The 14,826-nt window shown below is 39.9% G+C and overlaps 1 protein-coding gene across 1 annotated transcript in view; it reads left to right on the forward strand.

Moving 5' to 3' along the window:
- The window catches only part of DNAH9 (dynein axonemal heavy chain 9), a 1,435,662-nt gene that overhangs the window by 524,097 nt on the left and 896,739 nt on the right, over positions 1-14,826 (forward strand). Inside the window, exons 31-34 of the mRNA XM_086930591.1 lie at positions 2,059-2,346; positions 2,863-3,073; positions 10,299-10,426; positions 14,495-14,603. Coding sequence (XP_086786717.1) covers positions 2,059-2,346; positions 2,863-3,073; positions 10,299-10,426; positions 14,495-14,603 — 736 coding nt within the window. The remainder of the gene's footprint in view (positions 1-2,058; positions 2,347-2,862; positions 3,074-10,298; positions 10,427-14,494; positions 14,604-14,826) is intronic.

Raw genomic sequence — 14,826 nt, forward strand, 5'->3', positions numbered from 1 at the left:
ATGTAGTTTCACGGTACACTGTAGTAAAGGCAACAGGCTTTTACTTTAAAAAAAAACATTCTGCTTCATTGGCCGGCATGCTCTAGTTACAAAGGAATCATTACATTTTGGACTTTAACTAGGATGATTACCGGAAACTCTGGGTTGGCTTTTGTCACCTGAGATGTCTCACACAAGATAGCCTTTTCCAGCCTATCTGGTCATGACTCCTGCCTCGTCTCACCCATTCTTAGTTCTTGTCTGGCAACATGTAGGTAGGCAGGTATTGATATTCTACCTCAGCTCAAAGGATGCATGTTTTCTTGAGTGATTGGATATTGAAGCGGGATTGAAATTAATCCGTCTTTTAAGATCTACATTTCTTGATCTATTCTCTTTTTTATCAGATAACGGTAAGCCATAGATGCATTTTGGTTTATATTGGAGCATTTTATACTACCTAAATATGCACTTCTTCACCTCTGTAAATAGTTGGCTTTTTTGTTTGTTGGCTCTTTACTTCGCCTTCTGGGAAGACATTTCCAAATAATTTTCACTGCCGAAAAATGTGCTTCAAAATAGAAGTTTGGACTGAACTGTTACTATTGGAGCGGGACCAAATCTGATTTGCATATTATCAGTCTCTGTGTAGATTGATAAAATGGGCAAAAATGTATGTACTATAATGTGGCTTGAGTGACCAACAGTGGCTGAGAATATTTCAAGCATTCCTTTCATCACTTCGTAGTTTGTTCCAGTAGACCTGTAAGTGTGATGGACATGTCTATACATTAGTCCTATTCTTGCTGTGCCAAAGGACTATACTTCAATAATCCGGCCCAAGTGGGCCGAAACTGATCTGGACTTGTGTTGCTGCCTGGAGATTTGGTTGGACTATTTCGATAGAAGCAGGATCAAGACTGATTTGCATATGTTTGGTCTGTAATATGTCTCGGGTGTTTGTTGGTAGCTGAGATAAATTATAGCAGTCCTTTCAACAATTGGTTGTTTGATCATGACAGAAGTTGGCCAATGTGGTTAGCCAAATGTTTCAGCTGATGAACAGAGCAGTTAGCTCGACCTGTGAGAGTTTTAGCTATCCATTAGAGACTCCAAATAATGCTGGATTGTAAAAGGGAGAAAGCTTCAAAAATCCAAATAAGGGATCCTAAGGATGAGACCGAGGAAGAGGTCCACTAGATATATATATTTGACTTAGCATTGATATTTGGAAATATCATTGATATATCATTATACAGCAGGACATTTTAAGTGACAAAAGAGCTTCAAGGTCAGACTAGGAAGTGGATCCTCTTTGCATTAATACAACACTGCACAAGAGATCATAAATAATTACAGTGATGCACATCATAGTTAATGGAAATCTGATATGGCTTCACATGTACAACAGTGTACATTATTGCCCAGATATACTTACACTTTGCACCAATGCAGTTTCATGCATAGTATCGCAAAATGGCACAAAGTTTGAAAGTAGCCCTGAAGTAACATAAAACAGATGTTTCCTGTACTTTGCGTCAAGGGGGGATCACCAGGTGGTACATGGGCATTTCCATGCAACCACCCATTGGTTTTGATGCAAATCCCCAACTACTAATACTGATAGTAAATTTATACCCCAAAAGTATGCCTCCTCGAGGGAGGGGTAAAGTAGAAGCATTGTTTCAATATCTCCAAACATTTCAAACTTTGTATGTGTGTGATGTGTGGTGTATTGTACACCACACATACAAAGTGGAAACAGTTGTAAATTATGCATAGGTATAGTATTTTGTACTGAAAGGGCATCCTTCCAGTACAAAACCTGTGCTAGACAACAGGAAGATACCCTTGCACTATTGTGCAATAGTTCCATATCATACTAGATATGGCTCCGTACCGCTCTGTCCCTTTCACCCAACGCTGCACAGCAACTTTGATTGCTGTGACCTCTTAGTAAACTTGCCTCAACTGTATAATGCCATGATATCAATTCACACAGAAATTGTATGTGCCTAACTAGTGCATCTTTTTAGTACCTAGTATTACTCTTTCAACTATGTCATTCTGTTATTTCAGGACCATTATGACTGGGGCTTGCGAGCCATCAAGTCTGTGTTGGTTGTCGCTGGATCCCTGAAGAGGGGAGACCCAGATCGCCCTGAAGACCAGGTGCTGATGAGAGCCCTTCGTGATTTCAACATTCCTAAGATCGTCACTGATGACATGCCTGTCTTCATGGGACTAATTGGAGACCTTTTTCCTGCACTGGAGGTGCCACGAAAACGTGACCTGGATTTTGAAACATTTGTAAAGAAGGCAGTTTTAGATCTGAAGCTGCAGGCTGAAGACAACTTTGTGCTTAAAGTAAGAGTAGCATGTTATTTGTTTGTCATTTTTATTGTGTTTTAAGACATCAAAAGCTTCAATTTGCTGCATTTCAAAAAAATCTTACATCTCTCCTTCACTTTTGTATTCTTTGAAAGTTGAATCCAGGGAGTTTCTCTGTTACAACCCTATTGAAAAGTCACACTTTGGTATACATTCCACCTAGCTACCTCAACCCTTCTTAGAAATTGTAGATTATACAGTAAGGTAAAAGTGTTTTGTTTTGCATGAAATTCACAAATGAGATTTTCTTATCCTTAATTTCATGTGACAATGTATGTGAACTGCACAATATGGTGTAGCTGCCAGTCATTTTCCTTTGATTGACTTGAGCTCTTATTTTTGTATACCTGCTGCAAAAACCACACTGTTTATGTGAATGGTGGAACGTATGAAGTGGAAAAGAATCGTATGTTCTGAATATTGGTGTAAAAGCTTACTTGAGCTGATATCCGTGAATCAGACCACTATGATACGAGTGAACCTCTTTTGCAGGTTGTGCAGTTGGAGGAGCTCCTTGCGGTTCGTCACTCTGTGTTCATCGTGGGTAACGCGGGCACTGGCAAGTCCCAGGTACTGAAGTCTTTAAACAAGACATACCAGATTATGAAGCGCCGCCCTGTGTGGACAGATCTCAATCCCAAAGCAGTCACCAATGATGAACTCTTTGGCATCATTAATCCTGCAACTCGAGAATGGAAAGATGGTAAAATATTTAATTTGTGCATTTAGTTAAAGACTGGTTATTTGTTAATCCACCGTTGGGCAATATACATCATGTTACTATGTTTGTATTGACTGTTGTTGGATTTAGTTAATTTGAAAAAAACAAGTTTGTCTCTAGAAAAGTATACCTTTCACAACATTCTCCACTTTGTCCCAACATCCTTCAATAATGCTCCTCAATGGAACCATTTCTTTATTTTTGTATCTGCTCAAGGACAGAGACAGTCTCCTCTTCTCAACTTGTTCCTCATTCAGTTCCATATATTTCCATACCCGCTTGAACTCGAATGGCACTGGTTTAGGGCAGCAAGCTGCACTTAGATGCAGATACAGTACTTTCTAAATCATACCATGAAAACTCTTCCTATGATCGTTACGTGTAAGAGAGCTAGAAGGATTGTCCCTCTGTATTCAATTATGAATGTGTTGATCTAGTTAATTATGCTGTAGTCGTGCAGTGGGTGTCAGTGCAATAGCCATACAGATGGGTATATAGTTGTGCAAAATGCAAGTCAGCTTGGATTATAAATTGTTAACTAATTCATTAAATATTTATTCCCAAGGATGTGCTTGAAATAATGTGAAAAACCAAGAGCTTTCTGCTAAAATGTTTAACGTACTTCAACAACTACAGATCGTGAAAAACATTAGGGCATGAGTTGATATAGAAAGGGTCCTACTGGCGTCTTTAAACATTACAGATGTGCGTAATTCTTCTCTATGAAGGAAAGTATAAACACAAAGCTTGTTTGTAATTTCGTCTTTTAACAGACATATCCTGCTATGAATTTAACAATCATGAGATGTTGACATTTAGGCTAAAGCCCATTACAGCCTTTTTACTTCACAGATGAGCTCTATTGCTCTGTCTGATGTAGAGCTCTAAAACAAACATGGTCTGTACATGAGGAGGCCTATGGGGGTAAACAGTGCATCAAGAAAGTTTTAGGATTTTGATTCTGGGTCTTGGTATTGAAGTTCAATAGAATACATTTAACAGCATGTAACTGGTCCACTTGACATTAGAGGGGTACAAGAATCTTTTCAGCACCTAAAGTTCAAGATTTATTTTCATTCTTTTACTATGAAACTAGAGTTACTACTTTCACAAACTCTTTGTTAATTTTAAAATTCAGATGGCATGACAGGTTTCCTCAATGGACTCCAGCAGTTCATTCCTGGAAAACTTATACATTGAAATCAATCAATCAATCAATCATGGGTTTATAGAGCTTGCTACTCACCTGTGAGGGTCTCAAGGCGCTTGGGGGGTGGAGGGCCACCAAGTGGTGTCCCAGGCGGAGGTCGAGGGTCCCAGGATGAGGACCTCTGTTTTCCCTGTGTTGAACTTCATCCAGGCCGCGACATCCCTTGTTCCTTCCTGGAAGCTGAGCCTGGTGTCTTCGGGATCCTTCGTGAGTGAGAGGATGAGCTGGGTGTCATCGGTGTAAGATACTATGTTGAGCCCATGCTGTCTGACGATGGTGGCGAGGGGGGCCATGTAGATGTTGAAAAGTGTGGGGCTGAGCGATGATCCCTGTGGTACTCTGCAGTTGATCTCTGTGTGTTCGGAGATGAAAGGGGGGAGTCTGATCCTCTGGGTTCTCTATGTGTAAATCCTTCTAGTATGCTATGCTTTGAAAGTCAGTGTTGTGTCATTCTGAGTAAGCTGTTCCATGTAGACAATATAACAACATGTAGAGTTATCTCTGAGTAAAGAAAATGACAAATGAGTTGATAAATAATGCTGCTGACTTAACTGTGAAGCTATGGAAATTAAATATTAATTTCAAGTTAAACTCAAGGATATAATTCAAACGTTTTCTAGACTGATGTTTAAACCCCTAATTACAAAAAAGGAGTTATTAGAAACATTAGTGCCCCAAATGCTTTAATTAGAGACAATTGAAAGATTCACACTTGCTACTCAGGAGAAAGCAGCAGCAGTGTGTGTTTTCACTGTCTTGTTGCACAACAGAAGGCCTAGAAAAGAAGAAAAAGTGATTACTCAGTGATTAAAAGCTCTAGAGAGTCTAACTTTCATGTCGAATGCTGCTGCAAGAGCCTGGGGAACAGGAGATGAGGAAAGCCTAGTGGTCCGTGTCAGATGTATTTCACATATGGAACACATATAATTAATATTTCAGACTCCAAGCGGTAATACCGTTTTTTCAAAATATTAAACCGAAGTGGTTAATTGATGTAAGTCATTATGGCAATTTAATTTTGGACCACTTCAATTAGACAAGCTAAATTTGAATACTATTATCTATTCTAAAATATTTGTGCCGTCTAAGGTTAATCCAAACCAAAACATCAAATCCAAATTTCTGAAATCCCTAGAAATATAAAGCCACACCTAAATCTGAATTGTACATTATTTCCTAATTAAAACTACTCTTAACTCTAACTAACCCTCAACACAGCAAAAATGCTAAACTTAATTCAAACATCTAATTTTAAACCAAAGCCACATTTTAACCAGTAAGACAAAATATTTAAATCTTCAATGCAACTGTCAAAGCCTGAATCCTTAAAATACGGCCTTAACTACCATGCCAACAGTTAAACTGACTTCTACACCCAAGTCAAATTCTTAGCATAAAACCCTAATCTCAAACTCATGAACCTAGCTTTCAGGACTAGATTCACATCCTCTAAAGCTAAATATCAGTAACTAAACAACTGTGCCTTGGGCTAATTTCTTAGTGCTCCGCCTAATTCCCCAAATCTATGCCATTCCTATGGGGCTAAAATGTAAAACAATAATACCAGCCTACACACCCAAAGTCAAGCATCAATCTCAAAATTATTAACCTCAAATCAAAATTAAACTACTAATCATCAATCTAATTTCCTAGTTCTAGCCTAAATATGTACGATTAAAATTAAATTCCAATAACACCATAAATGTAAATCCCTAAATATATGTCTAAAAAAATGCCTAATGAATGGAGCCCAACTCCTCTCAGACTCCATGTCAGTTCCTTAAAACTAATCCTTACTAATTCATCCTAAGGATAGCTCAAAATGCATATTCTTCCTATCCTGAGTTTAAATGTCTAAGAATACTGGTTGGCCTATAAACCTCCAAGCCTTAACCACAACTTTTGTGGTCTGTACTAAATGTACGAGGCAAGTGCTGAAGTCTGAACCTAAGCAATACTTCCTCAGTTTAAACAAGCACACTCAAAATTCAAGGCATATTTCGACAAGCCCATGGACTTTTAAGCTAAATTAGCCTATCCAAGTTCGCCCAGAGGTTCAGTCCACAGTGGTCAAAGCATTAGAATAAGTGAACCTTTATTATAAGAAATAATCAAATATATTACAGTTGAGAAGTAAGGAAAGCAAGTATTACATTAAAATTCATTTAAAGACCGCACTAATCAAAAAGCACCAATGAATATTAATTATTGTCCTTGCTAGCTTAAAAACCAATGGAAAACCGAAAAAATGGAAAGCAATAGTGACATGTATTCTGTGTTTCTGTCAAGATGACTATGGGCCCGATTCACAGAACTAACTTAAGACAAAATCCTAAATTTAATACCATTTGGGTATTCACAGAAGACACTTACTCATTAATGAGTAAGTGTCTTCTGTGAATACCAAAATGGTTGTAAGTTTAGGATTTTGTCGTAAGTTAGTTCTGTGAATCGGACTGTGGATCTCCAACAGCCATGTGTCAAGAATTCATAGACAAATACGAGATGGTGGATTGTGCCAGTGACTGAATTCACCTTCACAATTAGCAAATAATATAAAGCTCAGCAATTTGCACTGTAATCAACCTAGAGACTGTGTACACTTAGATTTCCAAAAGGCCACATAATACAAGTGCTGGCTTGACCAAGACAAAGTATTGGGTGAAAATATCGAAAGGGACACATTTGAAATCAACAATTGAGTTTTGGCCAGAAATGCAAAGAATTAAGTTGTAGTTCACACATGCATACAGTTAGGTCAGAATGAGTTACTTTACAGAATGCGTTCTAGGTCACGTGGGATTGCAGCACATCAATTGGTTGGAAAATTCACACAGGTTAGCAGCTTTTTCTGGGATTCCTCAAGCAACAGCTCCCTGGATCAAAGGCTGACTTGCAATCAGACATATTGTCCATAGGGACCATGGCCTTTAATATTCCTAGAGATCCAGTTCAAGAGGTGGTCTTCATTTCTGGTTTGAGCAATATGATAGGCACATCATTTTGTGTTTGAGCAATTACATGGTGTTAGAAATGGTGGTCCCTATTTGGCAGAGGTATGCACCTTTGTCCAAGTGGGAACCCTAGGTTCTAGTCAGGGTAAGGGGATTACACACTTTAGATAACCCCTGCTCACCCCCTTTGTAGCTTGGAATGAGCAGATAGGCTCATCCCAAAGGCAATGTGTAAAGTATTTGTACTTAAAACACACAGTAACACAGTGAAAACACCACAAATGGACACCACCCAACTTCAGAAAAAAGAAGTATCTTCATCTAAACTAAACAAAACAAAAACAACAAAAATCCAACATACATGTATCAAATTATTAGCTTTAGAACAGCTATTTCAAAAATAGAACTTGTTTAAATGAACTAGCTCCAACTGGGGCTATTACAATGTTGACACAGGCATAAATCCAAAGTACGGCGCCTAATGTGAGGTGCGCGGCATAGGACATGGAGTCACATGGTCCCCAAACAACAGTACCTTGGAAAACAAAGTCTTTGGATGATGAGGCGTCAGTGCCGAGGTCGAGGCCATTCCCTGGTTAGAACGGGGGAGGCGAGGCGTCAAGTCTGTAAGGAGGTGATGCGTTGTGTCCAGGACAGGGTAAGTCGTCGGCGGTGAGGCATTGGTTCTGATGAGGCGGTGCAAAGTCAAAGAGATCGTGAAGTCACCCTCATCGGTTATTGCCCCAAGATAACGGGATGATGGCAATGGCAATGTTGATGAGAGCGCTGACGTCAGGAAGGGCGATAACCGCAGGCGTCAGCGCTGCGGTGCAGGCGGGCTGGTGCATCATGCACTTCACGAGCGGCGCCCCTGGCCTCAGTGCAGGTCGCAGCGTCAGTTGCGGCGTTACTGACGGTGGTGTAGTTGTTTTTCTTGCTTTTGCAGCACCAATCACACAATTCTTAGTGCCCAGGAACTGGAATTGATACCCTTTCGAATGCAGGAGTCCAAACAGGAGTCCAGGTGCTGGTCATTGGGTTGCAGGTGAAGTCTTTGTGTCTCTGAGACTTCAGAAGATTAGATTAGATTAGAATACTTGTAAAGCGCATGGCTGCCCCGGCAATGAGGCGTCCCAGCGCTGAAGCAAGACAAAGTAGGGAACAGAGAAGGGATTAAAGTTGAGAGAAGAGCCAAGTCTTCACAAGCCGTCTGAAGGCCTGGTGATCAGAGATACTACGGATGTGTAGGGGAAGGGAGTTCCATAAGGCAGGGTACCAGTATGATCAAAATTATGGTAGATGCCCTCCACCTTCTTGAGGAAGAAGTTTCCCAGCTCTTCGCATTGTTGGCTAGAAGATATAATACTACCTGATGCTGATGGGGGAGTGGGGTGACCAGGTCCTTTAAAAGTAGGCCCTGGTTTTACGCACTAATTTGTGATAAGATTTATTAGCTACTCTAAACTGTAATTTAGCCTGGAGGTCATATGTACGTCTCCATCTTCTCTCTAGAACTTTGCAGTTCTTCCTGGCTAGAGTCAGCTCCTCGTTTAACCAGGCGTTGGCTCGCGCACCTTTGGAGTGAGTGAGTTTAAGAGGGATACAGCTATCTAGAGCATGGGAAACCCACCTATGGAAGAGCACATCAGCTTCTTCCATGTTGATAGATCTATCTAGTGATTTTGTGCTCAGGGCTGTGAGGAAGGCCTCCTGGTCAAATGTATGCCATTGCCGTTTCAGTGAAGGGTGCTGGTTAGACTGGTACTTAATGTCAGAGCTAACGTTAGCTGCATTTGGATGAGAGAGTGATCTGTCCAGATCATGGGGAGAGGTGTTAAAACTTCCAGTGACCCAAGGTTCGAGAAAACAGGATCAAGAAGATACCCGGCGCTATGCGTAGCGCCGGGAAACAGATCAGTTGGAAAGCTGCCAAGTCCCCTAAAAAGCTAAAGATGTCAGGGGATTCTATCGTCTCTAGATGAAGATTCAAGTCACAGATGATAGTCACAGAAGAGGAGGCCAGCACACACTGGCCCTGGGAGATTCTTCTTCAAGCAGGTTCACAACAAAGTTCCAGTCTTTTTCATCTCCTTGGCAGAAGCAGCAACTAATGTCAACCTTGTGATTCACACAGCGAATGGGCAATACCCCTCCTCACAGCTCTCCAGCTCTTCTCCTTGGCAAAGTTCCTCTTGAGTCCAGAAGTGATGTAATTCTCTGGGGTTTAAGTTCAATATTTATACCCCATGTTTTCTTTGTTCTCTTTGTGGCAAGGGTCTCTGAGCTCAGTCCAAACCAGTTCTGCCCTCTCTGGCCCAGCTTCACTACTGGAGGTGGAGACAGCATTGTGCCGAGGAGACACTGCCTATTCAGGTGTTCGTGAAACTTCTCCCACCACTCTAAATGCAGCCAAAGTCTATTGAACTCAACTCTGAGTCACCCAGGAAAGGCAGGACACACTTCAACCCACCTCTTGGCTGTTTACAGTGAATGTACATCCCCAGCTCTTGTTACTCCAAAACCAGACAGTCAATATACAAAACAGCAGAGGCACAGCGAATGGCTAAACAAATAAATGCCCACTTTCTGAAAGTGGCATTTTCAATTGCACAATGTAAAAACCCATCTCCCTAAAAAGATGCATTATTAAATTCTGAGTTCAGAGGGCCTAAACTCTGTGTCTCTATCTTATCCCAATGGAAAGTTATACTTGTAAGATGTTGCAAGCCAACTCCCATGTTAGCCTATAGGACGGATTGCCTTTCAATAGTTAGAAACACATGTCAGCAGTTTTCTGATGTTCTCAACATGCACGTACAGATACCTGGCATATGTCTTCAATAAATTACACGTTTGATATATCTACAGGAATCCTTATTTTATTAACTGACTTTTTCTGAACTTTTTATTGAGTGCTTTGGAATGTTTGTAAAATGATACCCTGTTTGTTCTCATGCACTTAATTTATGCTAGTTATCCATGTAAACACATCTCTCAGTGCCTGCAAGTGCCATGACTGAATGTCTCGAATACACTCTTTCAGGACTGTTCTCTTCGATCATGCGTGAGCTGGCAAATGTCACACACGATGGACCAAAGTGGATTGTGCTCGATGGCGACATTGACCCGATGTGGATTGAGTCACTTAACACAGTCATGGACGATAATAAGGTAACATAATAAGGGGGTGGGGGGGGGGCTCACGTGAATCATGATTCTCCTAGCATAATAAAAACATTATAGGGAATGATAACACAGTGTAAATAAAGTTCTTAATATGACACGCAAATGTTCATGCCTACCATGAGCGAACATATTAGCATTTTTTATAAAAACGTAACTACGATGCAATTTCAATCAAGGATTTAATTCCTGTTCTGATTAGCAGTTACCTTCATTTTCCACTTTATTTAATGAGTCCTAAAAAAGTGCTCAGTAAACAACTTTATTTATGACACATCATCTTAGATGTTAATGTGACTACTCTATTTAAAGTATGTAACATAGACACTTTAAAAGGGTGGCTTAATGAATGAGCTGAACACGGTAGAGTTCAAGAAGCTTTATGCTGTTGTGATTTTGTGCATCATAAGAGCAAATTCAAGTTGTACCGTAAATTCATACCATGAGATCAAATGTTAAAATAAAATCTTTGTTGATTGACTTTTCAACGAAATATATAATGTATGTTTCAGAAAGGTAAGATCCAGTACTGATGTAGGATAATATGCTTTTATCATTCTTTTTTACATACCAATGGCCTAATACAGCTATGCTACTTGGTGATTTTTTAATTTTTGTAGGCATAATGAATTTTATGGTCTTGTATGCTTTTTGGTCAAATGTTATTTTACATTGTACAATAAATATTAATATTAAATGGACATTTATTTGAAATGATTTCTATTTGGTATTGTTGGAGAGTTAGTTATCTTCTCCTAACGGACCTTTATAATTACTGCTGGCCATCCGAGACTACATTTTTCTCCACTCATTGACAAGTAGTTCTGGAAGCCATTATGCAGTAAAGGTGCAACTATAATTAGGGTGACCAAGGTACATTGGTACAAAGTTGCTACAACGTTTGGTACATTGTTCTTGTAATAAAGCGGATGGGATAAACGTTGCAATGCGCATGTAATAAGGTGGACGGCATATCCGTCACATTTGTACCTCTCATCCAAACTCTAAATCAGCGCCTAAGTTCTGACTAGGCCAAACGTGAATTTTGCATAAGCTATAACTGAAGGGGTGTATTTGCATGCTTCTGCATATTTGTACTAAGATCCCCTAAACTAGTGATTGCAAGAAGTAGATGCTGTGCCCTGCCCTGCATTCTGTGAATTCGACAATGGTGTATCATTAGAACTCTGCCCTTCTAATACAGCAATGTGGCATTGAGGATAACTTTCCCCAGTGGTTCTACTGTGTCAGATCTAAATTATTTGCATTTCTATGCGCCTGAATTTCTGACTATCTTTTCACATAAAAACCAAGACAATCCTTCATTATTTCTCTTGGTGCAGTCAAAAGCTTCTTTCTCTGTTAACAAAAGGATCAGATCCTCAAATGAATAATCCAAATTCCACATCAGAAATAAATGTGCCTTCTTTCATGCCTCGAAATCACCCCTCTACAATAATATACTTGGTGTAAATCATAATTAAAAATAAAATACCATCAATTCAGTTAAACATACTCCTGTTTTGTACTGGTGAAAGGTACCTAATGTGTTAGATTTCCAGCCTTTGTATTCTACTCAGTGTCACATGATGACCTTGAGTACCCTTAACCCTGCAAGTATGCCCAGCATAGATATGCAACAACAACAGTTTATTATATACAGCACGCTACATCCAAATTTAGAGAAGTCGCTGGCATTTTGCTTAATTTACAGTGGCATTTAAAACACTCCCCTGCATATAATTGTGCTGGCTTTCAGCATGGTCTAGCCTTTTCAAATGCTCCATAAAATCCCTACTCGGTTGGCACTGATATGGTGTGCACGATGTAATATGTCTAGTAGTTGTATGTTACTGGATAAAGAAATAGATTTCCGCAAACACCTAAAAACCTGGATCTTTAATCTACAAGATACGACTGTCAAAAGCCTAGTGTAATTCGGGTCTCAGTCAAGTAAGCATAGGAACTACCTAACATCTGGAGGTCCTTTCTGGGCGCCTAGATGCTCCTTGGAGCGATTGTCGCGCGTTATAAATTGGTATTTACATTACATTACATTACATGTTTTTCATCTTTACTGGTGCACAAGATAAGCTGATTGGGGCTCACACTCTATAATATCCCTGTGGTGGAGGATAGGTGTTCCTTTCCCTCCAGCACAGCTCTATGTTAACAGAAGTATGCCTGACGATTGACAGATCACAGGATGTATATGTTGGGTAGGAATTATTAAAGGCCAGTATACTGAAAACTGACTGGTCCTGTAAGGGTACGTCCCTGCACTATGAAGTCGATGAAAAATTAATAATATTTTGCTCCATGGCTCAATGTAGTCATCCGTTGACCCAACATTTGTCCACAATATTATTCAATCATTTCTGAATGCTGGCAAGTAGGAGTTTATGTTTTGGAAGAAATGTGGATTTTGAAATGGTATTAGGAACAGATTAAGAAAAGTTTAGGAGTACCCCCAATGTGAAGGATCCTAGATCAACCTTGGCCCTGCCCTGCCGGATCCACTTAATTTGGGCAAGCCTTGCAAGCGAAAATGAAAAGAACACCTTTTGACCAGGTCCTTGCTGGACTAGGGCTTAGCTCTGGTATGCTGCAATGCCATAATTTGTGCTGTTTGGAACCCAGGTAAAATGCCAACCTGTGTGCACCAGAAGGGTTTATACCTACAAGAGACTCCATCCTGCCCTTCATGGGGGTCCAAGGTAGGGAAGAGGTGTGATGCTCACCTAAATAGGGAGGCTGGGTGGTTCTGTTCCTGGAGACCTAGTGACGGATGAGTTGCCAGATCTAGGGTTTCTCCCAATAGAGCCAGCTGCAGCTGTGCCTTTGTAAACACACCACTTCTCCAATGCTAAACCCTGTGAGGGAAGCAAGAATTTGATAGACCAGGAGCACTGCTCCTACATGCGCTTAATGACCCATAAGGCTTTTAATTGACAAGCTACCAAATAGTAAGAAACAAAGCGCTCTCTGTTGGAAAGTTGGATTGTCTTGGTATGGGTCTTCTTCTGATCAGGTTTCTGTTAGCCATGGCACATAGAAGATGTTTTATCTGAGTCCCCTAGATGGATTCATTATTGTCTAGATAATTGTTCTTTGAGTTTATTGATTATCAGACGCTGTATGTCTTTCTCCCTGCAGGTACTGAATGGTATTTCAGATCCTCAAACCTCTCACAAATAAAAAACGGAATATTATTTTTTAGGCAAAATGCGAAAATGCCGCATATTATAAAATACTTCATTGTTCCATTAATAGATGTTGATTTTTCAATGAAAAAGACCAGTTCACATAAAAAACCCACATATTTTGCTTTTTTAAGATCCACAATTAAAAAAGTATTCCTCTATGGGTTTGGCAGGGATATCCCTTCAAATATAGCATTGTATGATTTTTTTCGAGCATGGATTAACGTCTAACAATATAGGCAATCTGATTAGCTTCATTTTGTTTTGGGGGGGGGGATGGGGATATTATATGTAGAACTACCCAACCCTATAAAATATATATATTGGTCTTGAATATCAGTGCATGACGTTGTGATGTAAGCCCCAAATTTGTTGTTGAGGCCAGAGATCTATCATGAATACATTGTTTGCCTGTGCCAAAGCTCATAATTTGAAAACTCAGAGTAGTAGTAGTCTCTATATGTTGTGCTGTCTGCACTTCATGCTATAACACATATATTTTCAGAGTTAATGTATGTACATGGACCCCTTCATCGTCTCAGCGTGTGTGCTATTAACATTAAAGAGAAAGACCCAAAATTATACACATATCACATAGCCCCTTTTCTTATAGTGGAACTATTGAAAAAAATAAAATAAGTGAAAGTATGTAAACATATGCTCTTGTGGCTAATCATGATCCTTGAAATGACTTTGTGGAGTTGGGTGGATCTTTTGCCTAATTCTGAATGGAAGAACACTTTCATTGTACACTTATGTTTGTTTCACTGAATCTGAGTTATACAAATTAACACTGGTGACATATGAATGATGTTAGGAAGACTCTGAGTACTTACCTTTCCCTTCAATGTAGGTGCTAACATTGGCTAGCAATGAAAGAATTCCATTGAATCCATCCATGAGGCTGGTGTTTGAAATCAGTCACCTCCGCACTGCCACTCCAGCCACAGTATCCAGAGCAGGTAAGTCAGCTTTCTCTTTTTCACCAATAATGTTAACAATCATGTATACCTTATAGAATCATGGTATGCTTTTGATGCCTATGTGGGGCAAATGGCAATGGAAAGGCAATAATTGATAGGTGATTGTTAGAAATGGGGTATCTAGTTGGCATAGGTAGCTACCTTTGTCCAAATAGGGGCCCTTGCCTCTAGTCAGGGTAAGGGGGATACACTTCTAAAACAA

Source organism: Lissotriton vulgaris, chromosome 7 (assembly GCF_964263255.1).
Source record: "Lissotriton vulgaris chromosome 7, aLisVul1.2, whole genome shotgun sequence".
Lineage (NCBI taxonomy): Eukaryota > Metazoa > Chordata > Amphibia > Caudata > Salamandridae > Lissotriton > Lissotriton vulgaris.